The following is a 27,854-nucleotide window of genomic DNA, read 5'->3' as shown; positions in this document are numbered from 1 at the left end:
TGTGCCTGAGGGCCACGATGCGAATGAACCTCTTCAGTTAGAACAGATGAAGAAGAGCGCTTTCCCCTACTCTCTGCCCTGCCAAAGATGGGGCTCTCTCCATGTAATGGTCTCAAAAGCACACTTACTAAATAAACAAGAAGATGAATCCTGAGGTGAAATCTTCCCGCCCGCCCACAGTGTGGCTACTGCCCTGGGTGCTCCTGGATGTCCTATTTGTCTGGTCTCAAAGACTCAACCTATCCTTGACTACTTGCAGGTATCTTTGTCCCCCGCCCCAACAATGGGAGGCCATTTAAAGAACATTCGCACACTCAGGAGCAGAGCATGTCACAGATACACGTGTACACCTTTGCAGTGGGAGGCTGGAGCAAAGCTATCACGACCAGGAGAGGACAGTAGGAAAACAATAACAGATCCTTAGTTGGACCAATACCGAAGCCCCACCAAGTGAAGGACCAATATCTTGTAAGACAGACTTCTAAGATACTATCAGTACCTGTGGACTTTCATAATTTCATTTTAAGAAATAGATTCAGGGACTAGTCACTGTCCTGCCACCAATATGCTGAGTGACTGCAAGCAAGGAGCTCAACCTTCCTGACCCTCCCAAGAGGAAGGGTGGTAAAGACGCTTCTGCTGACTGGAGGTGAACCTGTTCTGCAGAGGGGGTCATACTCCTGATCTTTGAAGATGCTCTGTCCTCCATATGTCCCTGCTTCCTCAGACGCTCACTCGAACATAGGGATGCCGTTAAAGGTAGAACCTCCCACTGCCTTTCCAACGTCAGGCTCAACAATGTCTAAAGCACTGTTAGGTTCTAGGCTTATGGAGCCTGCCTGTGACCTCACTTATAGATTTAGGCCTCTTCGGTGAATCTAACAGCAGACAGGTTAGGTTCAAAGGGTCTTTTAAAGACACATAGTAGGAGGCTGGAGAGATGGCTCAGCAATTAAGAGCACTTGTTGCTCTTCTAGGGGATCCAGCGCCCTTGAGCTCTGGTTCCTGGGGATCTGATGCCCTCTTCTAGACTCTGAGAGCATCACTTTCATGCACTACACATACATACATGCAGGCAGACACTCAGACACGTTAAAGCAAGCAAAATATTAAAACCATTAGTCATTAACATATTAACAAGTAGTTAAAGATTAGGACATAGAGATAAAAACTTTAAGTAGCCTAGTGGTTTCCAAATCATACAAGGTATATATTCATATAAAATTATTCATGATTACAAATAAAATATAAACACATACCCCCCCTCTCTCTTTCACTCACACACACACACACACACACACACACACACACACACACACACACACACAGTCGAAGAATTATTATAAGATGGCTGTTTTGGATTTTAAAGTCCAGTTTTTTAAAGTCGTAACATTCACAGGCTAGTGTGAATCTCACCCTTGCACCTTTATTGTGAACACATCTAGCACACATTTATAGCTGTTTGCTTCATGCATGGGGTTTAAAGTTTTCGGGCAGGTTAGGATGTGGTCCTCTCACAGAGCACTAACATCCTTCCACAATGCCAATACCCTGTGTTTACCAATGTGTTGATACATGTTCTTTGTTTTTATAATCCCATGTTACTTTTTATGCAACTGCATTCATTTACTAAACAAACCCACAGAAAGGAAAAGCTACTCTTAGAAGGTATCCAAGAATACATTTGCCCACCATGGGCAGGAGACTGAAAAGAGGTGGGTCACCAACATTTCTGCTTTGAGACTCTTATGCCTACCTAAGTATACCCACTACAGAGGAAAACCTAGCCATCGAAAAATAAATGCACATGTAGGGTTTACTGCATGTTTTGTTTTGACTCGTTTTCTCCTTAGTCTAGTCTGCCCCTAGCAAAGACAATGAGAAGATGACGTAATACTCTTTGACCCCTCGATAATTCTGATATGCAGATTAAAGAGCTGCCACGATCCACGCATTCTTGTCAATGGGACCTCAAAGCAATCAAACTGACCCTACAGTAAGATCTGTGTTTGTACCAGTGGGGTAGGAAACCAAAAAAGAGCTGGGATCTTAATGCCTCGGAGCCAGTGATGAGTGAGGCTGGTGTTCAGAAGAAACAAAGTGTCGGGCTCACTGAAACAGAAAAGAGGTGCCGAGGAGAAGCCGAGCTAGCTGTCTGCCTGAAGAACTCTTCACTGACTCTACCTCTTACTACCAATCAAGGCTTCTGGTTAGCCCTGGGCTACTGTGAAGCAAACTAAATGAAACCGTTATATGTGTAAGAAATGTAAGCTCAAATGCAAGTCAGCGGCACTAATCTTCCAATGGTCAGGGTGGGACGCTGTCCCCTGAACCACCTGAATGCAATACAGAATTTATACCATACATCCTCCCACAGCACAGCCCTTCCCGCCCCGCCACAGTGTTCGCAACATAGCTGTTAAGCCCAGCATTCGCAGAAACCTTCGTTTTCATCCCAAAGTTATCGAGCATCAAAAAAAAAAAAAAAAAAAAAAAAAACAACAAAAAAAACCACGATCTTAACAAAAAGGAAGAAATCGGTGTCTTTGCACCTTAAGTTTTTCACGAGCCGATCGCAGCTCTGGAAGTCGTAGCCCCTCACCCCCAGCCTGCCAGACTCCAAGTGAAACCTACGTGTCTGTCTTACCTGTAATCTGACTCTGTCCTTGTGGATTAAAAGGACTTGGTGCTGAGTTCAGGGAGGGCCGTGGGTTCTGAGGCGGGACACCTACTCTCATACTGGGATGAGGAATGCGCCCTAAATCACTGAGGCGGTCAGAGAACAAACTAGGTTTAGAGTCATCAAGCTTCTGTCTGTGCCCTGGAAACAGCAAATCATAAAATAAAAGCACATTAATTAGCTGAACAAATTGATAACGCTATATAGATATGTGAACATGCATACTGGGTGGTTTAAGCCAAGGAATTATCGATAACTGATATTGATTATGATCGATCTACACAAAGTGTGCTTCAAGCATTGTAGGGTGACGGACCTTCCTAATAATATCTGTGTGTGGAGAACTGAGGGTCCCAAAGGTGACATGGAGTCAAGAGCTCAAGGGGAACTCTCTGGGTACCTCCTCTGGCCAATGAGAGGATGAGAAGACTAATGGGGGAGCCTATCTGAAAGCTCAAGGAGTCTGCTACACTGTCACAAAACCGGGGCAGAATCGTGGGCAGACCCATTTTTTGAAGGCCAATTTCCATAATGACTATAGTGATTTCGTTTTTCTTTTCTATGTTACAGCTACCTACCTACTCCTTAATGAAAAGTTAAAACTCAAAAAAAGGAAAACAGAAAGGAAGAAGGAAGGGAAAAGGGGAAAGGCAGGAAATGGGGGCACGAGGGAAGATGGGTGGGGAAAGGAAAAACATACGCAGAGAAAGTCAGATTTTCAAAAGGGAGCTGGGTATTTTGAGATATGCCAAAGCCCAAACGCATATAATACACCCTATTAAATCACACGAATATGTTTTCTTTTAAACCTCCCGCTGTAGCTTTATGCAAGAAAGTGGAAAGTGGTGCTAGGCCAAAGAGGTGACTGTGAAATGTGACCACCCAATATGAGAGATGGGGGAAGAGAGAGGGAGGGAGGGAGGGAAGGAGGGAGTGAGGGAAGGGGAGAGGAGAGGAAAGGAGAGAAAAGGTGGAGATGAGGAAGGGAGAGATGAGAGAGAGAGAGAGAGAGAGAGAAGGAGGGATGGAAGGAAGGAGGGAGGGAATGAGAGAGACATAGAAAGAGAGAGACAGACAGACAGACGGACCTTTTCTTTCTTCTGGTTTATTCAAGTTACACAGCAAAGGAAATCTGGGTATTAAGAAAACATGCCAATTAAAAATAGATCAAAGTGCTGCAATTTCTTCAAAAATCACAAACTCATCTACTAGAAGGGATGTGACAATGTCTCGGTGCAGTGACCGGGTGTGACTGTGCACCTAACAGGCGAGGATCTCTGCGCTGGGGAGTCCTATCTGCTGCTCAGGACTTTAGAATGTGTGTTCAAACAGCAGGAGCTGACTCAAGGCATGGAATTGGAATGACAGCTGCATGCGCAGATGCGTTCTGAAGCAAAACTAAGGGAATCTGTATCATTACTCATCCAAGAACAAACGTTGAACACGGATTGTCAATAGCCTAGGTCTGCCATTGCCTTAAGTGCTGGGACACCTTACCTTCCCCTCCGTACAGGACAAGGGGGACACATGTGTCAGGAGAGGGTTAAGTTGAGCACTAGAATTCCCCAGGTATAAGCTGTCTTCATAAGACAAATTCCTTATTTTATTTGCCCCAAAATGTATTTTCCTGTCTCCTTTTTCATTGCCTACCCAGCCCAAAGAAAACAGACAGGAAGCCAAGGCTTGGTAATATGAGTGTAGCTGTCTCCACAGCCAAGCATGTTCCAACTGGGCCCATTAACTGAAATGCACCCACCTCCTACTTCCTGCCAGTGTGTGTTTTGGGCATTGGATGTAACAGAAGGACTAGACCTAGTTGAAAACATGATCAGGAAAAAAACAAAGGAAATCCGTTGTTAATTGTCATTTGTCCCTAGTTTACACTGATTACAAACAGACTTTAGAAACCTAAAGGTTTTTAGAGGTGACCCAAGACAGCCCCTAGACCCCAACTAATAAATTATCCATAGATAAAGTGACTGAGGTCTTCTGTGGGGACAGGGTACCTTGGCCGTGGCCCTCAACTATTGACTAGCTTGACCAGGAAGGCACTACAGCAGTAACATGTCAGAAGCGAGCTTCCTATTCATCATGCGTTCTCATCAATGCTGGCTTTCTGGCTTCCCCTCTGAGCTGCCTCGGGTGACAATGTGCCTAGAACACTTAAGAAGTGAACCCAGTGAGGTATCAACGTAAGGTGAAAGCGTAGCCAAAGTCCAGCTATAATAACTCACCCATTATCTCAATAAATAAATGGCTGTAGCGGAACTTCTAGCTCCCTGGCTCTAACTAGTTTCACAATCAGGGAATTATTATACAAATACTTGTCATAGCCAGATGTATAGGCTCCTCCTCCTCCTCTTCTTCCTCCTCCTCCTCTTCTTCCTCCTCCTCCTCTTTTCTGTCCTCTCTCTCCTCTCTCTTCTCTCTCTCCTCCCTCCCTCTCTCTCTCTCTCTCTCTCTCTCTCTCTCTCTCTCTCTCTCTCATTGACACAGCTATTAAAAGCTTATGAACTTGTCCCTGTAAGTTCTTTTTTTTTTTTTTTTTTGGAGCTGGGGACCAAACCCAGGGCCTTGCGCTTGCTAGGCAAGTGCTCTACCACTGAGCTAAATCCCCAACCCTGTAAGTTCTTTTCTTAATGAGCCACTTTCTGGAGTAGCAAGTTTCCTAAAGGCTAGAGAGAAGGCTGTGCAATCTTACACAGATTCTTGTACACCACACTGTGTGTTCAGCATGTGCGATGTATGGGCACATTTTTATTTACTTAATTAGCCCAATGTTGTTCCTATTAGGAGAATGCAGACAAGAGAGAAGGACTTTGAATAGCCCTTGGGTGTGAAAAATGTAAAAAGCGGTGACAGTTTTAAAGGCCCAATGATTTTTTTTTTAGAGTCATCCTCAAAGGCAGCCGCCACAGATGTGCAGACAACGTATAGACTAACCTATAGAGCACCTATCAGAGGATGCCAAGATAGAAAAGCATATGCATTTCCCGTGTCTCTCTATCCTCTCCTAGCAACCACCACAACCACAACAAGATCCTTACAGCACAATGCCAAACAAAAGCCAAACAGGTTCTTCATCTTTCAACCATGACAAATAGCGGCTGCCGCTAAACCACATCATGGGGTACTCGAATGACGGGCTGAAAGGCACGCTGCAGTCATCAGCACCAGGCAATCCTTCCAGAAACTAAGAACACAAGACATAAGGGAATCACAGACCGACACAGGGACGGGGTAATCGGCCCTGCTGTTTGGAGGACTAAACCTTACTCACCCCAAAAGAGGAGCTATCCCAAGCATCAGGCCGATAAAAAAGAGTGAACGATTTTTCCGTTACTGCTCAAGGAAAAAGAATCTAGAGTAAAGACTCTGGGGTCTGAAGAAGGGCTCATTGGATAGGCACCCACCTGCCGTGCAAGAAAAAGAACCAGAGTTTGGATCCACAGAACCCAGTAAGCGTGGGCAAGCAGAGGGCTCACATAATCCCAGCACTCGGAAGGGATAGATAGGGGATCTCCACAATGTACTAGGTAGCAAGACTACCCCATTCCAGTGAGCTCTAGGTTCCAGTGAGAGACCCTGCTTCGCTGAATAAGGTGGACAGCAACTGAGGAAGGATCCTGATATCAACCTCAAACTTCTACACACACACACACACACACAAAGACAGACACACAAGAATGCCTACCCATAAACACTCATGGAAACACATGCTCGTACAGATCATGCATAGAAATGGGGGGAGGGGTGCTGTATAAAAGTACATCCTGAAACCTCTCCTCTAGCTAGAGCTTCTCCCGAAGGCAGTCAGTCACTCTTCTGGACCGGCCGAATAGGAAAGGTCTCCCTCAAGCTCTGAAAGATACCAGTATCCAGGTCCCAGAGTGGATGGCTTAAATTAAAGTCTTGGGGTATGGGTTCTGGAGGGGAAGTTATCTTTCTAATGCTCCGTGTCATCTAATATGCAGGTGGGGCCTGAAAAAAACTACTGCCCAAGATTGTCTGAGACCCAGCACAAGCCCCACCTTCACACCAATGACTCCTCCATTTCTAGATGGAGCCCCGTCTTCTGTCCTGAGTTCTAGGTTTCTATCTCCCCTGGCTTCATTGAAGGATCCCTTGAGATGTATCACAGGTGTCTTAAATGCAGTACATTCAAAACGGAACTCTTGAGTCATGCTCCAAACCAGCCTACTGCTCTAATAATGTCAATGAACATCACTGGCTACTCAGTTGCTTGCAGTCAAGAGCTCAGATATTTTCCTCAGTCCTTGCGTCTTAAGTTCAGCCCACCCCAATGCTGGCACTACTGCCTCAATACAGTCTCCAGTCTCCAGTCTCCTCAGTTCTTTGCATTCCTCTAGGTGCAACCTAGTCTCAGAACCCATCTAACTCTCTGAGGGTCTGACACTGTCTGCTCTGAAGTGTCCCATGCCTGGCCTTCCCTATACCCCTAAGATTCAAATCTTGATTTTTTTTTTCTGCATAGCCTGCTCCTTATTGCTTAGATCTAGAGTAAATGCTACCTCTTTTGAAAGCCTCGCCCTGCTTCCCATAACCAAAGTATGTCCCCACGCTCCTGAGCACAGCCTTCCCTTCTTTGTAGCAGTCGTCACAATCTGTAATTATCTTGTACATTTGTTTGTCCCTCCTCGAAAACTCAAAATCCCACAAGAATGAGTGCCCTGTCTCTTGTGAACAGCTGGGTTCTCATAATCTACTCGGTGCCTGCCCTACAGTAGGTGCTCAATAAATATTTATGCAAACACTGAGTAGGCCAATAGACTCTCCTTTCAGAGAGACATCATGATTGGAAGAAAACTTACTGGTACAGTGCATCGTATTACAACACTATCCCTTAGAATGCTTCGTGGGGTTTTTTTTTGCAACATTAACGAAGTCAGTAGCCAAAGTCTTTCTTTAGAAACAGGCCCAGATTGGTGCTTCCTGGAAAATTGGACTGGTGGCCATGCATTTATGCTAAAGTTCACTTGCTTTTTGAGAAACTCCCATTTCTCTTACTGTCATCCTTAAGCACTGTTGAAAGCAATTTAAAAACCAGAGAGATGAAAAAGGGTAACATGTAATCTGGACTCCACATTTTAAGGCCGTGTACTTTTGTGGATGAGGACCCTGAGAGGACCGTGAGTTCCCATGGGAGGATGTGGCTTTCCCAAGGTCACATGGCTAGTGGTGGGACTCACGCTTGGATCTCCTGATCACGAGCCCCAACGTTCTTTTCTCTCCCGTCACCAACCAGTGTTTTAGGACACAACAGGGCGGCAGGATCCATTCAGGGGAAATCATGAGCAAAAATGAATTTTAAACAGAAAAGAACAACAAGTAGTTTTCAAAAAAAAAAGATTTCTTTCAAAAAGTCCCAGTGTATATGGGTGAATATGACTTTTGTTGTAACAGACGCAGGCCCACAAGGATGAAAGCACGAGCAAAAGGTCACAGCATTCACACATGCTTATAGCAGACACACATGAGGAACTGCTAAGCCCCTGGGCCGCAGTATAGCCAACAGCCCCGCTGCTGATCCCTGTGCACACAAAGGTTAGCAAGCGTCCACTGTAACTTCTGCTTTCAAAGCCCAGGCATCTGAAATTGGCACGAAGAGACTGGGGAGTGTGGTCTGGGAGCAGTGCAAACAAAGTCATCGCTGCAGCATGATCCACTTGCTCGTTTTTATAACCAAGACATTGAATGATGCCTCACAGCTTCCGAGAACAATGTCCCCACCCCCCAGCCCCCAGCCAGAACTTCCTGCTGCAGGCAAATGTCTAGCCACATGAGTGATACTGGCCAGTAAGATTGCTCCTCCTCCACAAGGCCAGATACACCAGGAAGAGACTGGACGGGCTGTGTTTCATGAAGGGTGTGCTGGGAGATGTCTGGTCCACCCTTACACAGGGTGAAAAAAGTCCCATTGGGGATCACTCTGTCCATCTACAGCTCATCTACTCCAGTCGATGAGTATTACATACCTGCCACATTCGACCCACACTAGGCATGGTAGTCAGGAGGAGATGGGTAAGGGAATGAGAGAATAATATCTTTGCCTTCAAGAAGCTTATGGTATAGTGGGAGAGAAAGGCAGCCATGATGGGTGACAGGAATGGCTGAGGTGAAGGTGTTCAGCATGGCAATCAACTGGGGACACTAGAATGGGGGCTATTAAATATATTAAAGTCATTCTTTGTATGATTATTTTCATCTAGTTCTCAGGAGCACTGACATATACTTAACGGTCAAACATCACTGCGCACTTTAAAACAGCTCAGGTAAATAATAGGTGAAGTTGGTGTGGCGAAACAGACGCGGAAGGCGCTAAGAGGCTACACCTGTGTCAGACATAATGCTCTCCGTGCGTGTTTGTAAGCCCTTTCGTTACAAAACAAAACCGATCACAAATGGCACCGGAGAAAGCACAAGGGAGTCTTTGGCTTTGACAAAATGGAAATTTCCACTGCAGAGACCACTGTGTCCACCTAGGGCCAAGATTCTGATCAGGGGAGAGGGAAAGGCATGTGACATAAGCAAGATAAATATCGTATGAGACCAGATGATGCCAAACATGTATGTGCTGTTAATCTGACCCCAGGCACGCCCTGTTTGGATCACTGAGTAACTGCAGGGTGGCCATTGGTTCTTTTTCATTTTATTCCTTTCTTATTTTAGATTTATATATTAAGAGCATTGTTTATTTCTTATTATTATTACTATTATTACTATTATTACTATTATTACCATAATTATTACTATTGTTATTGCTATTGTTACTATTTTTATTACTATTATTACTATTATTGTTATTACTATTATTACTATCATTACCATTATTACTACTATTGTTACTACTATTACTATTATTATCACTATTATTACCATTATTATTACTATTATTACCATTATTACTATTATTACCATTATTATTACTATTATTATTATTACTATTATTATTTATTCACTTTACATCCCACTCACTGCCCCCCTCCCGGTCACCCCCTCCCACAATTCTTCCCCCATCCCCTTCCCCTTCTCATCTGAGTGAGTGGGGGTCCCCCTTGGTACCCCCCATGCTGGCACATCAGGCGTGAGAAGGACAGGGGAGATGGCCAGATGCCTATGAGAATGTATGGGAATCTGCAACTGATAGGGGTGGAGAGGTAGGGAGTATCTCCAGGAAGAGAGAGAGACCTGGGATAAGGGAGGTGTCCAAGAATCAATGGGGGTGTTCCTAGCTGTGACTCCCAGCACTGGGGGATATAAAACCTAAAGAGGCCACCTTGTATAGTCAGGCAGGAACCCCAGTGGAGCAATAGGGACACCAACCCACCCATAAAACTTTTGACCCAAAATTTATCCTGTCTAGGCATTGGTTCTTAAGGTATGCGATACAGTATAGAGAGTTGCCCCCTATAGCCAGATCTCCAGGCCTACAAAATGGTATTTGGCAGCCCTCTAACGTCTGCTGTGCATGGGGGCTTCCCCAGAGCAGAGACGTGACTGGGGAGATGTGAGCTAATGACGTTGTCATTGAGTGTGGGACATGTCAAGAGGTCTGGAGCCACAGGATGTGACAGCTCCTGGATATTGTGATTGACAGTGATCCTCTGAGTGAAAAGAGAAGGTTGCACCTTTTTTCAGGGTAGCTCTGCTATGGGTCAGGAGAGCTATTATTCCAAAGCAGTTCTAGGACAAATTGGCAGGACCCCTTAGTTCAAACCCCTTTATCCTAACATTGGCCCAAGCATCCCAACAAGGAATGTGTGTTTGCAGGGAGCGGGGTGCATTGTAAAGCTGGCATGTATTCAGGGCTATCCTGTCACTTGGAATACGGATTATTACCTTTTGGTCATTCCCCCTAGAGTGAGCTTTGATTCCAAATGACTTATTTGGAAATCTGCTACTGAGACAGGAGCTCACTCAGATCCGAATCTCTCGGTGTTTCAGCTGATGGTTTCTAGCAAACACAGGATTACTCAGACTCTTGGGGAGGCTATATCAAGGGCTGACCCAAATAATTTATGACCCCTGAGACTCAAGGTTAAAGGCTCTGGGCCTCTCTACTCCCACCTAGGTATGGAAACGAAAGTGCCCTTGAGAAAAGCGGAGCTGTGCCCTGTCTGCATTCAGATGTCCTCCTGTCTCTGGTGTGTTGAGAGTAGGACTCAAATGCTCTCCCACTCCTTTGCTCTCTCTCATCCAAAACTACCCAAATCAGCTTCATCCCCGGTCCCTTATGTCTGTAACATTTCCACCTTTAGTCTTACAGGTCCCCAAATCCAGTGTACATATATCCCTACCACCCCCTTTCCTAGAGTCCATGTTGTCCATGGTCCAAAGGAATGGAATCTTTGTTTCCCATCCCCACTGGAGCAACTTCACTGGAGTTTTAGCCTTAGGCTCATATTATAGAGCATTGGCAGCAGCCTAGCGCATTCAAGAGGACACAATATGGTCACATGACCCTAGGAAGGGGCTCTGGGACTTAGTTTCTTCACGTACTATAAACAAAAGTGTGAGTTTCCACAACCCCTAACACAATTTCTGACCGCCCCCCCCCAACACCACCATCGAATCTTACGTTACTTACCTGCTCAGATCCAGAACACGTTTTTACACCTTACCCCCTCAAACCCAGCAAAGAACCTGGAAATATGGCCCTAGTGTGTGTTGTCACTCTCGTTTGCAGTGGCTCACGCTGGCCCTTCCACAGCTCTTCAAAGAAGTCTGATGTCCTTGTCCAAGCTGTCCCCAGAACTTAACATGCATTCATTCGCACATCAACTGCACTTGGCAAAATTCTCCTCCCCAGGCTGGACTCATGCTACCCTGGTGTTTTCTGTCTGTGTGACTCCCTCTGGTTTCTACCTTGGTAAGTGAGCACAGCCCAACCACACGTTATGTCCATGGCGTGTGGTTATACTTGGGTACCAGAGGCATTCAGCAAGCGTCAGTCTGCTGCAACTTGACGTTGAATATTCCTAAATTTCAAAGCCTTATATTCTACAGATACCCCTTCACCTCGACTAGCCATCCCTTGAGGCTGTTTTATCTACCACAATCTTAGTGGACGTGCATACAAGCACCTATTGAACTAACAGAGAACCAAGACAAACTTGAAATTATCTTTCCCTTTGTCCAGTGGAAGGCAGAAAGGAGGGGGAGAAAAGCTGGGAGGCATTTCCCACGGTAAAATTGATGAGTCGCTCGTCTCTGTTGGGAAAGATTGCTGATTCATCGTTTTTCCTAACCATATACTATCTGGTTTAGGCCAAAACTATTTCTAGAATAGAATGATGAAAGTGCTTAGAGACTGTCTTCAAAGTTAAGGTCTCTAGCCACTCTCCCTGACAAGAACAGCCATGCAGTATAACATGGGACAGCTCAAGAGCAGACCCAGTCCGAGTAATTTTAGGGTGTGGCGGAAACAGAGGACCACGTGTAAGAAGCAAATCAAATTCCAGGAGAGCCTCCTGATGGCCTTTCAAAAATGAGCGTCTCTCTCAGGGCCCCTCTTCACGTATAAACCAATTTCTTTTGGGGAAAACAAGCAAAGTGTCTACCAGGAATCTCTGAGAGTTCCCTTGCCCCCAAACGGAGTCAGGTGCCCAGGGGTTTGTCCAGAGTTTATCCAGAGAAAAGACAGGAAGAACCATTCCACCCAAGAAAGGACGGAAGCTCTTCCAGGCTCTTGGGTAAAATATAATTATGGAAAAGAAAAATATAATCTACTCTGGAGACATAATTATAGAGTTAGCCCATAGACTCCATAGAATTATTCTAGGAACTTTAGTTCTGTTTTTTTTTTCTTCTTAATGTTGAAAGTTGGATTTGCTTCCTTTGAATAAGAGGCCACAGTCTAGATTAGCAGCATAAAGTCCTGTCACTTAATTGCATACGTGAGCATTTTTTATGTACAATTAGCTAATATGAGAGGGAAGTGAGGGCCTTCCAGGTAAGCTGTCCGTTTCAAAACCTACACTTCTGAAAGTTGAGAAGTTCAAGATCTTTCAAGAAATATGCAAATGAAAGAACTGGTGCTGTGCTAATTTGCATGAACAGAAATTCAAGCTCTTTTATAACTTTTACCTTCTGGGGATGTGGCAAACCCAGCAACCAAGACTGGGTAGAGCTATGGAGCCAGGCCACAGCCAGTCACACCTCAGGAATAAAATCTAAGAAAGGAGCTTAAAACATCTACTCTTGTCTTAAAATAATGAACTCAAAGAATTTCAGACATTTCAGCAGAAGGAAACTCCGGAGAGCTTAAACAAAGAAACAGGGTTTTTATTTAACTTTTGTCGTCCCCCCACCACCACCACCTTCTCTCTCCATCTTCCTCTTCCTGCCTCTCTCCCACTCTGCCACTGGCCACCTCCGTGTTGTGAGGTCAAAGCCAGGCCCTTGTTCATACTAATCAAGCCCAGGATCACTGAGCCGTATCTCTAGACCTGAGAAGAAGGATTTTTAAGAATGTGCAGAAAAGACCATTTGAACATTTAATGGGACTGCGTATGAGGGTGAGAGGGACAGAGGACGGAGCTGGAGAAAGTGTGCATGCAGACACGACCACACCTACAGTGCACATACAGGGATCAGAGGACAACTTGCAGAAGGCCATTTTCTCATTCTATCCTGTGGGTCCCTGGCATTAAACTCAGAGCTACAGGCTTGACAGCAACCACCTTGTGACCATCTCACTGGTCCAGTAGCAAATTCTTTCCTTTCCTTTCCTTTCCACAATTAATTGATTCTTAGAAGAAGAAGAAAATACTGTTGACTTACTTATCACTCCCCTGTCCTGATTCAACCCTCTTTTTTTTTTTCTTTTTGTATAGACCAAATGTCACAAAAGAAATGACCAAAGAGAGAGGCAGAGGCTGAAAGAGTGAGAACTTGCGGTTATCCTCAGTCTTTCTGACTTTCTTGGCCATGACACATCTCATCCTACTAGGGACACCTCAACCTCCAGCATCATGCCTGGCCATGTGGATAATACACAAAAGGTCCCCCTCTTCTCTCGGTCTACACTCAACTCCAACACCTGCTGTGTCACTGGAAGCTGCCCCATTGGAGCCTCCAGTCTTTCGTATTCACATATCTCATAGTTCTATGTGCTGTGACAGTTACAAAACCTAGTGAGAGACAGGAGCTTGCTTTTAACGGTAAGGGGGCTCCAGTGGCTGAGCTAAAAGCATCTGTTTGTTAGACAGGGACCCAGCTGAACATCGATGGCATTATTCCTCAAAGTGTCTGGTGACAAACAGCCAAGCCAGTCATACAATCCCTGGATCCTGGGCTCAGTTTCCTTCATAGGCATATGGGGTTTCCCTGTCATGATTATAGCCTGGTTCACGTGTTTTAGGAAGGGGAGGGGGAGAGAGAAGAGGAAGACTTAGGAAGCGTAAAGCACTCATCTCCTGGATTGCTACCCACAGCCATGGGACATCATTCTCAACTTTCCCATTTCCATGAGAGGAAGAGAATGTTAAAAAGGCAACAACCAAGGAAGAAAAGTCAGCCAGCTCCTGTAGCCCAAATGGCCTTAAAGATCACAGGAGGAAAAGAAAAAGGGGGGAGGGGGTGTAGTTTCTGACTTAAGCCGAACCTGATTCAGCTGGCGGGATGAGGTGATTTTCTTAAGGCTTGCAAAACCTGATGACTTTTTGAAAAGAATGAAGAATTGAATCAAGAGCTGTAAGCACAGCCATTAAGGCAGATTTGAAGTACTTAGCTTTAATCTAGTCTAAGGCTTCCCCAATCGTACACGGTTCTGCACTTCTCTGCTTGTGAGACATCAAGAGGACACACGGGGGTCAATGTCAGTGTCCTGTGACTGGTAGATTAGGGCAACTGAGCCGTGTTGTTACCCTCTCAGGGCAGATGTGGACCAGACGGTAGCTCAGACAATGATAGATGTATCTGTGTGAGAAGTATGCGTGACGTCTGACAGAGTCTGTTTCACTACATTAAGGGACCCTTGTATTTATGTCTACGCAACAGGCCTTACATAGATTATTTAAACTAAACAAGAGATGCTTTTGAAACAATCCTCTAAGAAAACTCAGACGGGCATGGAGCTGAGAAAGTCAAGAACATAACAGAAAACACCATTTCTCCCTAAAACTGCAAGGGTATGACAATAGGAACTCCCAAATAAAAGGTTTGTTTTTTTGTTTTTTAAATAAGTGAAACTCCAAGGATTACAGCATATATCAGCACCTTCTTGCCATGGAATAGCATTTATCCACCCATCCATCCGCCCTTCCTTAATGGCACTGCATACGTTACTAGCTGTGATAGACAGGTAATTACTCTACTCAGCCGTGTGTAATGGAGGGAGTATGCTGTGTTAACCCCAACATTCTTATCTTCTGTGAACTCCGATTAAGGAACTCAAAAGTCTACACCTTCATCCCCACACTGCCGGAGCTTTCCGCTCCTCCTCAGATCTGCTAAAGTATTCTTACATCCCACTCTGTCATGAAAGGTGCCAGGCATTTGAGTAGGATCAAGTCAGGGTTTTATAAAAGGAACTTTATTGTACTCTTCAAGGGCGTTAGAAGGCACCAAGCTTTGCCTCCTTTCAAGACACAGGATAGCAGAAAAGCCCACTGTTTGCAAGCTAAAGCAAAAGTGGATTGAGATCTGTTAAGGTTTGTTAAAAAAAAACCTACCAGCAATTAAAATTAAAACATTTTTATTTCAAAGGCAAGTTATTTTTGTAGATTTCTGTCTGCGGGTTTCATATTGAATCACCATTTTTGACAGTTTGTCCATAGGAAACAGAATATATGCATTTCCAAGCATATACATGTATGAGTAAAAATTGATATTACCCCTCTACCGTACCCGTGCCTGCATATGTGTGGAGGGAGAAGCAGAGTCCAGTTAAGAGTCCAGTTAAGGGGACAGAAATGCTACTAGCCAAGTTCTGGGTAGTTCTAGATATCAGATCGCTGCAGATAGACACCATGCCTCAAGGCTCAGCACGCTTTGCTTTAATGTGCTTTGTAAACACACAGCGAGAAGCCTCTGCCCCCAAGACAGACCTTTCTTTATATATATAAAGCTCTCAGCCTTCAGCCTGGTTCAGTGCCTTTCGCTGATTTCAAAAATGGCACATGCTCCCTGGGAAAGCAAAGGTGGACTGAACCAACTAAAGAATTGGCTGTGGTCCGACTATTTCTTCTCTGAATCCTGTCTATCTCATGTTCTCAGAAAGTAATATTCCTTCTGCTCAGTACACACACTATTAGGCGTATTAACTGGTCTAGTGACTTAACAGGTCTTATTAACTATCCTTAAAATCTCTGTCTCTCTCTCTCTCTCTCTCTCTCTCTCTCTCTCTCTCACACACACACACACACACACACACAGAAGAGGGGAGGGGGAGGGGGCAGAGGAGGGGGAGGGAGAGGAGGAAGGAGGGGGAAAGGAAGAGGGGAAGAGAGGAGAAGGGAAGGGGAGGGGGAGGGGCAGGAGGAGGGAGAGAACATAACAGTATACTTGAAAGAGTGAGGCAACAGAGAGTCTTACTTCTGGGTTTATTTGTTTGCCTTTTAACACTTTAATAATTTATTGTTATTTTATGTGTAGGTGTGTGTCTGTGTGAGGGTATCAGATATTGGAGTTACACACAGTTGTGAGCTGCCATGTCGGTGTTGGGAATTGAACCCAGGCCCTCTGGAAGAACAATCAGTGCTCTTAATCGCTGAGCCATCCCTCCAGCCCTGAGACTCTTGCTTCTGAAGCTGGGTGTGACTACATAAGGAACATGCAAATCTGAAACCGTCTCTATTTATTGATGCCTTTGGTATCATGCCACAGACAATATTTCCCATCTCTGTGGCTCAACATTTTAATCTGTGAAGTGAGGAATCTATAGCACTGGATGGCATCAGGACAAAATGTATGAGAGGAGAGAAACCACCAGGAGCACGAACCGTTTCCAGATAGTGCACTCTGGACCTGGCAGCTTACAATAAAAAGTCACGTCAGAAAGACAAACAAGGAGAGCAGTGTGGTCAAACCGCGCAGAAGCAGCAGAAACAAACACCTAGAGGAGATCCAGAAAAATGAACACTTCATTTCCAAGCGCGATGGAGGTGGCCTCCTGTCCCTGAAAGGAGACCCCTTTTGCTGGATTTCGTAGGTAACTAGAATTGCACCGGGCGAGCACGGAAGACCTTGCGAGCAGAGGACGCAGCAGGTGCGAAGGCAGAGATAAGGGAGGAACAGAGTGAAGCGATTAGGCCTGGCTGGCACGGGGCCACAACACTGCGGGTGGAAGGCAGTTGGGCAGATCGGATGCTGAAGGGCCTTGTCACCACGCCACGCTGTCTGAACCTCATCCCACAAATAACAGAAGCTGCTGAAGTATTTAAAGCAAGGGTGTGCCGTGAGCTGGTTCCAGCTCAGGGAGACCATGTTATTCACAGAAGAAGACAGATCTGCACGGAGACGAGGAAGAGGCATGAAATGAGCTAGGAAACGATTTTTATATCACCGGGTCAGGAGGGTGAATGCTGAGGTTAGTGGAGCTAACGCAGTACTCACGGCGACAAGGGACCGCATGTGAGACGTGATCAGATTAGGCACGAGCATGCTAAAATAATTAAAGGATGTAACGCCGAGAGGATGGGGCAGGAATTTACTGTTTGGTCAAACCTGCAAAACTGGAAGGAAGTTGGTGTTGTGGGGCAGAAAAGACCAGAGCCTCGGTGGAGATTGGGAATCCCAAATGCTATGCTTAAGATGAGTTTGTAGTATTCGAAGAACTCATAAGGGTGGGGGCACCAGCAAGTGAGGGGGAGCATGTGACACTTCCAAGAGTCCTGTGCACAGGGAGCTGGTGGGGAAAATGGATGGAGAATGAGTGGAAGAAAGTTCCCTGCAGGGATCGATGTGGAGAACAGACACATAGGTGGGCCCCAAATTAATTCTGAATCTGCCTCCACTGCAAAGGCCCCAAGGAGCTTGCTGGGAGAGCCTTTATCCCGGGTGCAAGGGTTCATTGAAGTGAATTTGTGCACAGTGGTTAAGATTCTCCACTATCCACTCCATCCCCAATTCCCGAGCAAACTGGTTGATACCAGCGACTTCAAGTCTGTAAAACTGCCGAAATACAAGTCCAGTGTCCCCTGAGGTGCAGCTTCACGTTCTAGCTGCTCCTATAAACCTTCTAACGGTTATGATAAACTGGCACAGGAGTCCCCTGCAGCCGTGCCATTTTATAGAAATAGAAATAACCTGGCCTAAAAACCTTCACCAAGACACAGCAGCCAGTCTGTTCTGGGCCAAGTCACACGTGAGATTACGGCTCAACAGCTCTTGTTTGCACAGATTAGAGTGAGCAAAATGGTTCTGGCTTAGATACTACACTGGGAAATGTTGAGCCCAGAGCGGGCATCAAAGACCCGAAAAAGCACACAAGGATCACGAAGTGATAGCAAGCGTCCTTGGAACTCACCATCTTCTATAATCTTTGAGATTATAACTTAATTACATTTCTCTCTTCCCCCCCCTCTTTTCCCTCCATACCTTCCTACATACCCTTCACAGAAGCACTCCTTCAAATTCATGGCCTGTTATTGAATGCATACTGTGTGTGTACAAACATACACATATAAATATATATTTCTAAATATAACCTGTTCAATCTTCATAACGCTACCTGTATGCAAGTTTTCAGGGTTGACCCATTAGCACTAAGCAACCCACAGGTGTGCCTCTCCCTAGAAAGGACTACCCCCTCCTCTCTCACCTTCCCCAAAGCCTTAGTCTTTATGTAGGGTTGAGGCCTCCTGGGCTTTTTTCTCTGTGCAGTTTGGTGTGTCCACCCTTGTTCATCTCGGGTCTTATCTGAGCACTTCTTATAATACGGTTTGCCACTCTGAGGAGCTTAAAGGGAATCGGGAACAAATGAAGTGGACTCAGGCTGTCTTCTCTCTCTTCCCCCTCCCTGCCTTTGTACCCCTTCCTCCTGTTACCAGGAAAGAGAAATGTCTGTCTGCGGTGGGGAAAGGTGAGGCAGGGGTCTAGGCAGTGGGCCTGAGTGGCACCATTTACAAAGCTGCAACCTTAAGCACATAAAAAGACATCTGGAAATGAAAGCCCAAGCCACCAAGCTGGCCCGGAGGTTCTTGGATTTCTTCTTCCTTTTTCCTATACGGAAACAATGCTCCAGAGGTTGCTAAACTCTAGAACCATTTCCCAAAGCACTTAGAGGAAAAACAATTACGTATACATAGCTCGGCTGTCACCTGGTCTGTGACAGCGTGAGCCACTTCACAATACAGTTTCTATTCCATAACACCAACCTGAAAATAAAAGTTCAATGGCCATGGATCAATCTAATCCAGAGGATGCACGTTAGACGGCTACAGGGCAGGCGAGATCGAGCACCCAGGTGCAGCTCGGCAACTGCAGCTGAGGTTGGGGCTGGGCGATGGCTGTCCTTGAGCAGGTAGCATTTGAAGTTAGCGGTGAATGTTAAGTAGGTCCTACACTAATTGAGGGGAAAACAGGTGCTAGCTGGGTTAGAAGGAACCACCTGAGCCAAATCGAAAGCACGTGACATTCATTTCCACATCATGACTTCCATCCACAGACCTGAAAAGGGAGCCGGGGTCAAGGCGGAGGCGGGGAGGAAAGCGGGGTCACAAGAATGAAAGACGCGCAGTCTGAGCCTTCTGAGAGGCAGAAACTATCCATCCACAACTCTATACACCCACGTTTCTCTATGCACCCACATTTCTGCCAGTAAATCTAAGTACTGATATTCGAGATTCTACTCAAATGCTTGACTGTCTTCAACCAGACTCTCCGGGGACTCCCAGACAAGAGCAGGGCGCTCCTGAGTGCCCCCGCCCACTTCAGCCCTTAGGTTCTTAAGGCCTTTCTCGGCTTTCTGTCACCCAGTCCCATGGCCATTAATATCCACAGCTTAGGTCTCAGAGTAGATTTCACAAGTCTCTTCTCTGGCTTCTTTCTGAGTCAAGTGATGGGTCAGACATGACTAGGTCCTCCACTCCTACAGTACTTTTGAAGCGATGCTTGGTAGAAACCCTCTGCGTGCTTGTTGAATAAATAAAAGATTGACTTTAGGATGTGGGTCACTGACTGAAGGAGTCTCATTGCTAGTAGACATTTAATCTTGAAAGGAGGAGAAGGAGGAGGGGGAGGAGGGGGAGGAGGGGGAGGAGGGGGAGGAGGGGGAGGAGGAGGAGGAGGAGGAGGAGGAGGAGGAGGAGGAGAAGAAGAAGAAGAAGAAGAAGAAGAAGAAGAAGAAGAAGAAGAAGAAGAAGAAGAAGAAGAAGAAGAAGAAGAAGAAGAAGAAGAAGAAGAAGAAAATAATCTTTCAGCCATTTACAGAGTTGAGACAGCTTAATAAAAGGCTGGTTTTAGCCAGGTGTGGTGACTCACACCTGTAATCCTATTATTTGGAAAGCTGAGACAGGAGGCTGGAAATTTTGAGACCAATTTTTGGCTGCATATGAGTTCTAAGCCAGTCTGGACTATACAGTGTGTGTAAAGGAAGGGAGAAAGGGAGGGAAGGGGAGAAAGGGAGGGAAGAAGGGAGGGAAGAAGGGAGGGAGTCTATAGTAGGCAGTCTACAGGAGTCTGGTAGCACTCTTGAAGACATTTCAGCTTTCTAGCTTCACCGACAGCCTGAACAAAGCTCTGTGGATTCTGATGAAATTAAGGTTTATGACGGGACGTAAACAAGCATCAGTGAACTTGCTCATCCTCCTCCCAGCAAAGACTAACCAGGAGCGTCTCCCCAAAGAGACAGTTGGTAACAACTCATTGAAATGCACACACAGCACCGTGTCCGTAAATACATCAGAGAACTGTAACTCACTGTCATTATTTAAGTTACTGACCTCGTTTGTTTTCAAATATCCCCTCACCAGGACATAGCTGCACATCTTTTGACCTGACCTTCCACTTTGTCTGAGCTAATATGGGGCACACTAGTACAGGGGTGGGAGACGCTCAGAGGACAATTTTACAGGTGTTGATGCTGGGCAAAGGCAAAACCCAGAAGAAGCAACTGACTCTGCATGGAGGGTTTAGACAGAAGGCCACTGCCCCACCCTCAAGCTGAGTTTCCAGTGTTTATGTTTCACTGGTTAAGAATACCTTTTCTTTTAAGAATACAATCCCTTGGTTCTGATAGTAATTCAAATCTTTATGCCCAGAGTACACGATTCTCCTGCCAGCCAGCTTCTCTTCGGAGGACTTTATTCCAATGCAATGACCACAATGGCATTTGTGGAAAACCCAAGGAAATGTCCACCTTCTGCAGCTGAAAGTGAATGAAAGCTGCCATGCATCCCCCAATATATGTGACTCCTTTCAGGAACTCCTGACTGGAAGTGTCTGAGGGCAGTGGCGAGCTATGAACATCTCTTCTGAGAATAGTGCCATATGGTTTTAACAGAGGTTCGTTTCCTGAACCCAACAAGGGCTGCTGAATCTCAATCCAAGTAAAATAATAATGCAGACAATTCCACTCCATTACTTGCAGTGAAGCCCATTCTGTGTGGTCCACACAGAACTGCTCAGACCTCCAAAGAGACATTAAGCCATTTTTATGTACCATACCCTTAACGGGTGGACTGCTAGGTAAACTTCCTGGAAGATTAGCACCTGTCCTGTACTTAAGGTGCCATCACCCCTCCCTTTATTTGACTACAACACGTTAACTCAACGGGAAGGAAGGAAGGAAGAAGATGGACATGCCAAGTTAACAATTATCAATGAGAATAGACATAGAGGCAATTGAACATCACAAAAACACACTCATAATTGCCAACATACCAAACATGGAGAAAAGAGGGGAGGGAAGGGAGAGGAGAAGAGGGAGAAAATGAGGGGGAAGGGGAGAGGGAGGGGAGGGGAGAGGAAGGGGGAGGGAGAGAGGGAGATGGAGAGGGGGAGAGGGGGGGAGAGGGAGGGGAGGGGAGAGAAAGGGGGAGGGAGAGAGGGAGAACTAAAAACACTGCATCTCTCAAAGTCAACATCGATGCCTGGAAATCCTTCAGACACAATTGGAGGTAAGAGAGGACTAGGAACAGAAAGCAGGGGAGGCTAGAGAACAGCTCTGTGGCGTAAGGTCTAGAACATTCAACTACTAACCTTAAAATAATCAAGAGAATAGGAAAATAAGATCCCTTCTGCACAGAAGCTAAGCAACACAAATGCTGAAAAAATAAAACATTTAAACCAAGGGATACAAATTTCAAAGAGGACCACCCTTTAAGCCTAAGAATATTCTCTTAAGAACAGAATATGTGAGCTCATGCTGGATTGCCCCTGATTCTGAGTTTTAGTACTGTAATTGCCTACAAAATGAACTAGCTCTCACTTTTAGACTATTAGATATCAAGTCCGAAAAAAATGAACTGGTGAAACCTTTTCATTTTGCCAACATATTTGGCGTGTTACAAAAAGATCTTGTTTTCCCCTCCTAAGACCTCTGCTTTCCAAAACCCAGCCACCTCTCTTTCAATCAATGTAGGGATATCACTCTTCAAAATGAAAGCTAGAAAATGTGACATTTCTCTAGATGATCACAGGAATTTCACTAACGGAGTCAAAGTCACAACCCCCTCTTGAAAAATGAAAGACAGAGACAAAGCCTGCAGGAAAATCAGTGGCCACACCGCCAAGGTCAGAGCCAGAAGCAGGTACAAGCCAGGCCATGGCTAACCACAAGGCAGGCCCGGAGCCTTCTCCCGGACTGTTTTCTTTTGACTGCCTAAAAGCCTTGCCAAGAAGCAGGCGGATACTGCTGAAAGAATATCTTCCACAGCTGAGCATCTGCACGTGTGACAGATAGCCCTGCTCCTGTGTGTGTGGCCTATGGAACACTTTGGGCGACTGCCTAGCAAGGCAGGAAAAAAACCCAGGGACACTTCTTCAGGAGAGTGGGACAAAATGTCAATCATACACATCTAACTGGACTCAACACACACACACACACACACACACACACACACACACACACACACACACACACACACACAGACTTTCCTAGTCTCCCTGAAATTCGCTTAGTGATTTCCCAGAAACCCTTCTGCCCGCCTTTATTTTCACTAAAACTCTCACACTTACACTTTGTTCCAGCCCATACCAGAAATTTTTGTGTGTTTGTTTTGAGCAATCTAGGGGATGGTTAAATAAAAAAATAAAATAAAATAAAAATAAAAATAAATTAAAAAAACAACTGTCGTTCTCGAAGCCTCTTTTTAAAAAACGAACTGCCAGCGCCCTTGCTGTGTATGAAAACTATGTTACCAAGCAAGTTTTGGTTGAATTTTCTTAAATGATTGAAAAAACAAATCTACTAAAACTTCATTTATCAGATTTTTTTTTCCTTTAAGCATCCATTAGCAAAGCTTGAGGGCAGTAGTGTACTGGCTAAAAGAATGAACTAAGAGCAGAGCTCTATGCACAGGAGGAGAGGAAAGAAGGCAACAATGGGGGCTGGAGAGAATGGCTCGGTGGTTGAGAGTATCATCTTGAAGACAACCCCAATTTGGTTCCCACTGTTCATATCAGGTAGCTCACAACTGCCTCTAACTCAAACTCCAGGGGACCCAATGCCTCTGGCCTCTGAAGTCACTTGCATGTGCGCGCGCGCGCGCGCACACACACACACACACAGAGTGCAAGCCAAATAAACACTTTGCTCCCTAGCTTGACTTTTAGTCATGGTGTTTTGTTGTAGCAATTGAAACACTAACTAAGACAAGTTGGTACCAGGAGTGGGGTATTGCTTTGACAGACCTGACCATGTTTTTTGGGTGAATTGTGGAAGTACTTCGGAACTTTGGGCTAGAAAAGCCACTGAATGTTGAGATATTCTCAAGGGGGATATTCTGTAGAAGCTTGGGAGATAAGAATGTTGAGAGTGGTGTGGAAGATGGAGGCCTGGCTTGTGAAGGTTCAGGGGGAAGTTTAAAGAATTCTCTGAAGCTGCTTGCTACACTGAATTGAGAATCTGTCCTCCTGGTCAGCTGAAGCTAAAGAGTCAGCTATAACTAATAAGAGACTGGCAACATTAAAATAAAACCTTTGTGTTACTAGGATAATTGATGCTGACTAGCGGGAGCTAAGAAATTAGCAATGATGGAGAAGAGACCAGCATCACTGAGGTAAAATCTTCAAGGAAATGTTTTCTCAGAGTCAGCACAAGCAGGCTGTGTTGCACATGGCTGAGAGTGTACCTTGTACACTCTACTTATTAGTGTAAGAATCACCCAGACGATACTAATTTTAAAGACAAGAAGAGGTCATGGAGAGCAGCTGAGGCTTGGCACTGTGAGAGACCAGGAGAGGTCATTGGTGAAGGTAAAGGTAGCAGTTGAAGGCCCAGGACTGAAGGGATCATGCAAAGAAATTCAGACTTGAAACTGTGAAAAAATCGTTAAAAGGCTATTGGCAAAAGTGCAGCCCAGTTGCAGCAGAAAGCTCCAGTGTTTTGGAGATGCTAGTGCCATGGCATGACCAAGACCAGCAGCAGCAGCAGAAGGGGGTCAGCAGGGCCCATAAGACTATCCATGTGTGCTGCAGAGGGCAGAGCTGGAGAAATGACTCGAGCTCCTTGGTGGAGCCCAGAAGATTGGGACTGAATCCCAGATAAGTAGACACCAAATTATTTATACTGTCGGAGTTTGGTTTTGCTTGGTTCAGATTGTGACTGTGCTCTGGAAAAGGTATTTAATTTAATTTTGATTTTTATAGACTCTACATCTGAAAGACTTTGAACTTTTAAAAGAGATTTTTGGATTCTTAGAGAGATTGGATATCTTAAAGGGACTGACATGTTAATGTGTTCAAATTTATAAAGACTATGGGACTTTAAAAGTTAACTATGTTTTTAAAGTGAGACTTTAGGGATGAACAAGAGAGGAGAGATATGGTTTAATAGTGACGTGTTTGTATGTCAGGTTGACAGGGGGTCAGTTGTGCTGGCTGGTCTTATGTCAACTTGACACACAAACGAGAGTTATCTGAAAGGAAGGGATCTTAATAGAGAAAATGCTTCCATAATATCTGGCTCTAATGCATTTTCTTAATTAGTGACTGATGGGGGAGGGTCCAGCTCATTGTGGATGGTGCCACCCCGGGCTGGTGGTCCTAGGTTCTATAAGAAATCAGGCTAAGCAAGTGGTGAGGAGCAAGCCAGTAAGCAGCACCCCTCCATGGCCTCTGCACCAGCTCCTGTCTCCAGGTTCCTGCCCTGTTTGAGTTCCCGCGCTGACTTCTTTCAGCGATGGGCTACAGTGTGGAAGTGTCAACTGAATAAACCCTTTTCCTCCCAAACTCGTTTTTGTTTGTTTGCTTATTGGTTGCTTGCTTGCGTTTGGCCATGATGTTCTGTTGCAGCAAAAGCAACCTTAACTAAGACACATACTAAAATTAAAGCATTAAAAATGAAAGAAAACTAAGTCCCAATGGAGAGCTCCTCTGAGTTCTGAGGGTCAGAGCTCACTGAAGAGGAAGAAAGGTGAACCTGGAAAATTAACCACTAATAACAAAAACATGCCCTCCTAACTGAGCAGCATGTCAGAAGGCCCGATAAGAAAGAGCCACGGGTGAAGGCATTTGCCATGTGCTTAACCAGCCCATGCAAAGGCGAGAGAAGAGACACACTCCACAGAGCTGTCTCCTGACCCAGCACACTCGCTGGGGTATGAATGCACATGTTTACACAAGTGACCACCGGTGCACACGCACACAAACACATATGTATCCCCAAAATAATGTTCCTAAAATAAATATACTTTTTAAAGTAGCAACCAACTTCTTGGCCATTTTAATTGAAGGCTGGGGTTAGTGTTGCACTTGCTTAGTATGCAGAAGGCCCTGGGTCCAATCCCCACCACCAAGGAATCGCTTTAAAGGTGCCAAGGATGAGAGGTATGGGTCCTGCCATGGTTCTGCACAGTGAGGATGAGAAGGGGCAAAGGGGAGAAAGGAGGGGAGGAATAAGAGGAGAAGGAAGAGGAGGAAAAGCAATGGGAGGAAACAGCAGCATAATACAAAACATTCCCCATGAACTTATAAATAGAGCAATTCTGAATCATATCCATAAGTGTCAGTGAGCACTATCTGTTCATGTACTCCTTACAGCTGGGACCTCCTTTGCTCCGGGCTTATTTTAGTGTAACAAACCTGGTGGTGACTGTGAGTGGGAATCACTCCACAGAAATTTGAAAGTTGGAGGACATATGCTAAAAAGTTGGGAAAACCTTGGTAGAACTCTCCCAGCCCCATCCCCAAATCTCAAGAGCCCCTGCAGAGGGTCCTGCCTGTGTGAGGGCAGGGGAGATGGTGGGGTTGCTTTTCCTGCATCCTTGGCACTAATTAGGGGAAAAAAAACCTCTATTTTCATGACGACTACAATATCATTGTTTTTTGTTTGTTTTGTTTTGTTTCATTTTTGAAGCTGAGAATGACTTTGAACTACTAATTTTAGACAGTGCTGGGGACCAGGGCTTCCTGCTTGCTAAGCAAGCACCCTACTGGCTAAGCTACATCCCTAGGCCCCGGGATATCACTGTTAGGTAAAATTTTACTAAATCTCAAACGTGGGAATTCCAATTTAAAATAGGAAGGGGGTTGTAAGTGAACCCATGGAACTTCTAGGAAGCTGATTGCTTTCCAAAGAGCCACAGCCGCCCCAGGGGCGGGGGTGTCTTCAGCTACCAAATATAAGAATGAATATAGTTTGTCTTCAGGGACTTGTTCAAGTTGAAACCCCAAACTTGGAAAAACTGAAAGTTCCATGATACTCAAAAAGTCTATAGATTTCAGATTTTTTTTTTTTTAGACCATGGATGCTCAACTGTCAATGTCTACAAAGATATTTCAAAATCCACTTACTACAGAGTCTGCAGCACCTCTGCTCTGAGCCCTGAAGAAGAGACACTGAGTTATATTGCAGAGGGAAACTGGACTGGGTGTGAAATACGTGATGTCTAGCCCTGGTACTCCAGAGGGCACAGGCCCAAGGGACAAAGCTCAGTAGAAATTCTGACAAATGCTCCAGATACCAGAGAAAGGACAATGCGATTGAAAGATAGTCTTGGGGGAAAAAAGCCACCCTCACTGGGGGCCCCCACATCTGTGTGCTGGTATCGCTTTTCTACATTACATACTCCTTTGCACTCTCTGGCAGGCATTTCTGAGTTTCTTGGCTCTAGGTAAAGTCCTCGAAGACAGACCCTATCTCTGTACTCAATACTGTCTCTTGAGCTACAAGAAGAGTTGGTTTTAATTGAGAAAATCATTCCAAAGACTGATTCTTTTTCCTATCAGGCTGAGGTCTAAGCAAAGCTCAAATGGATCTGAGGGGAGAGATGGAAGGAAGTAATGAAAATTAATCATGTCATTTGACTACATCACTTGTTTGGCTATTTCTATGAGGCCTCGATAGACAAAGAGAAATACTTCCTACTCGGGGTCGGGTTGGGGGACCATACACAAAGAGCTGTTAAGTTTCTTATCATAAACACTAACAGTGCGTTCATTGCCTAGCACCTTTCATTTAACTCTTTAGATATGAAGACGCAGCCACGGAAACTGCCCGATGCCCACACCCTGCAGCTATGCTGACAGGAAAAAGAACTAATATCTACTGTTCTAGCAGCAGTGGCGGCAGGAATGTGCAGTAGCTTAAATGTGTTTTTCATTGTCGAACGGGTCTGATTTCTTTCAGACGGATATGGGTTGGAGGCTGAGGATTGGCGATGGAGTTCGGATGACAGAAAGTGAAGCCACGGCAGGACAAACTGTACAGAGGCTTCACGCTCCCCTTAGCTAGAGATGAAAGGTGGGTAGCGTGCGCAAAGGGCTTTCCTAATCATGTCACTGGAGAGGGATGGGATGCTCAAAACTACTGAAAGCATTGGATTCTGGGAATTCCTCCTTACCCATTAGACTGGATGTGTGAGATGGGGATCTTGAGGGAATTACTCACAGCAGTTTTGAGGTTTCTAAATAAAGGCGGGATGCGGGGGGCGGGGTGGGAGGGAAACTGCGCAGGCCTCCTGATTGACTTCAAAGTTGATTTTATCTGAACGTTTCAGAATTGAATGAAGGAGAGGCACTTTATCCACATTTTCCCTACAATGTTGGA

At 45.2% G+C, this 27,854-nt stretch overlaps 1 protein-coding gene across 16 annotated transcripts in view; it reads right to left on the bottom strand.

Moving 5' to 3' along the window:
- Positions 1–27,854, bottom strand: part of Runx2 (RUNX family transcription factor 2) — a 328,971-nt gene that overhangs the window by 169,233 nt on the left and 131,884 nt on the right. For 10 of the 16 annotated variants that reach the window (XR_010054619.1, XM_039083955.2, XM_039083956.2 and 7 more), the window contains one exon: positions 2,648–2,821. The exons of the other annotated variants lie outside the window; for them this stretch is intronic. Coding sequence is in view for 9 of the 10 variants with exons in the window: in XM_039083955.2 (XP_038939883.1) it covers positions 2,648–2,821 (174 nt within the window). In the remaining variant the exon portion in view is untranslated. The remainder of the gene's footprint in view (positions 1–2,647; positions 2,822–27,854) is intronic. 16 annotated transcript variants of the gene reach the window in all.

This window comes from Rattus norvegicus, chromosome 9 (assembly GCF_036323735.1).
Source record: "Rattus norvegicus strain BN/NHsdMcwi chromosome 9, GRCr8, whole genome shotgun sequence".
NCBI lineage: Eukaryota > Metazoa > Chordata > Mammalia > Rodentia > Muridae > Rattus > Rattus norvegicus.
This window is presented reverse-complemented; position numbering and strand designations above follow the sequence as displayed.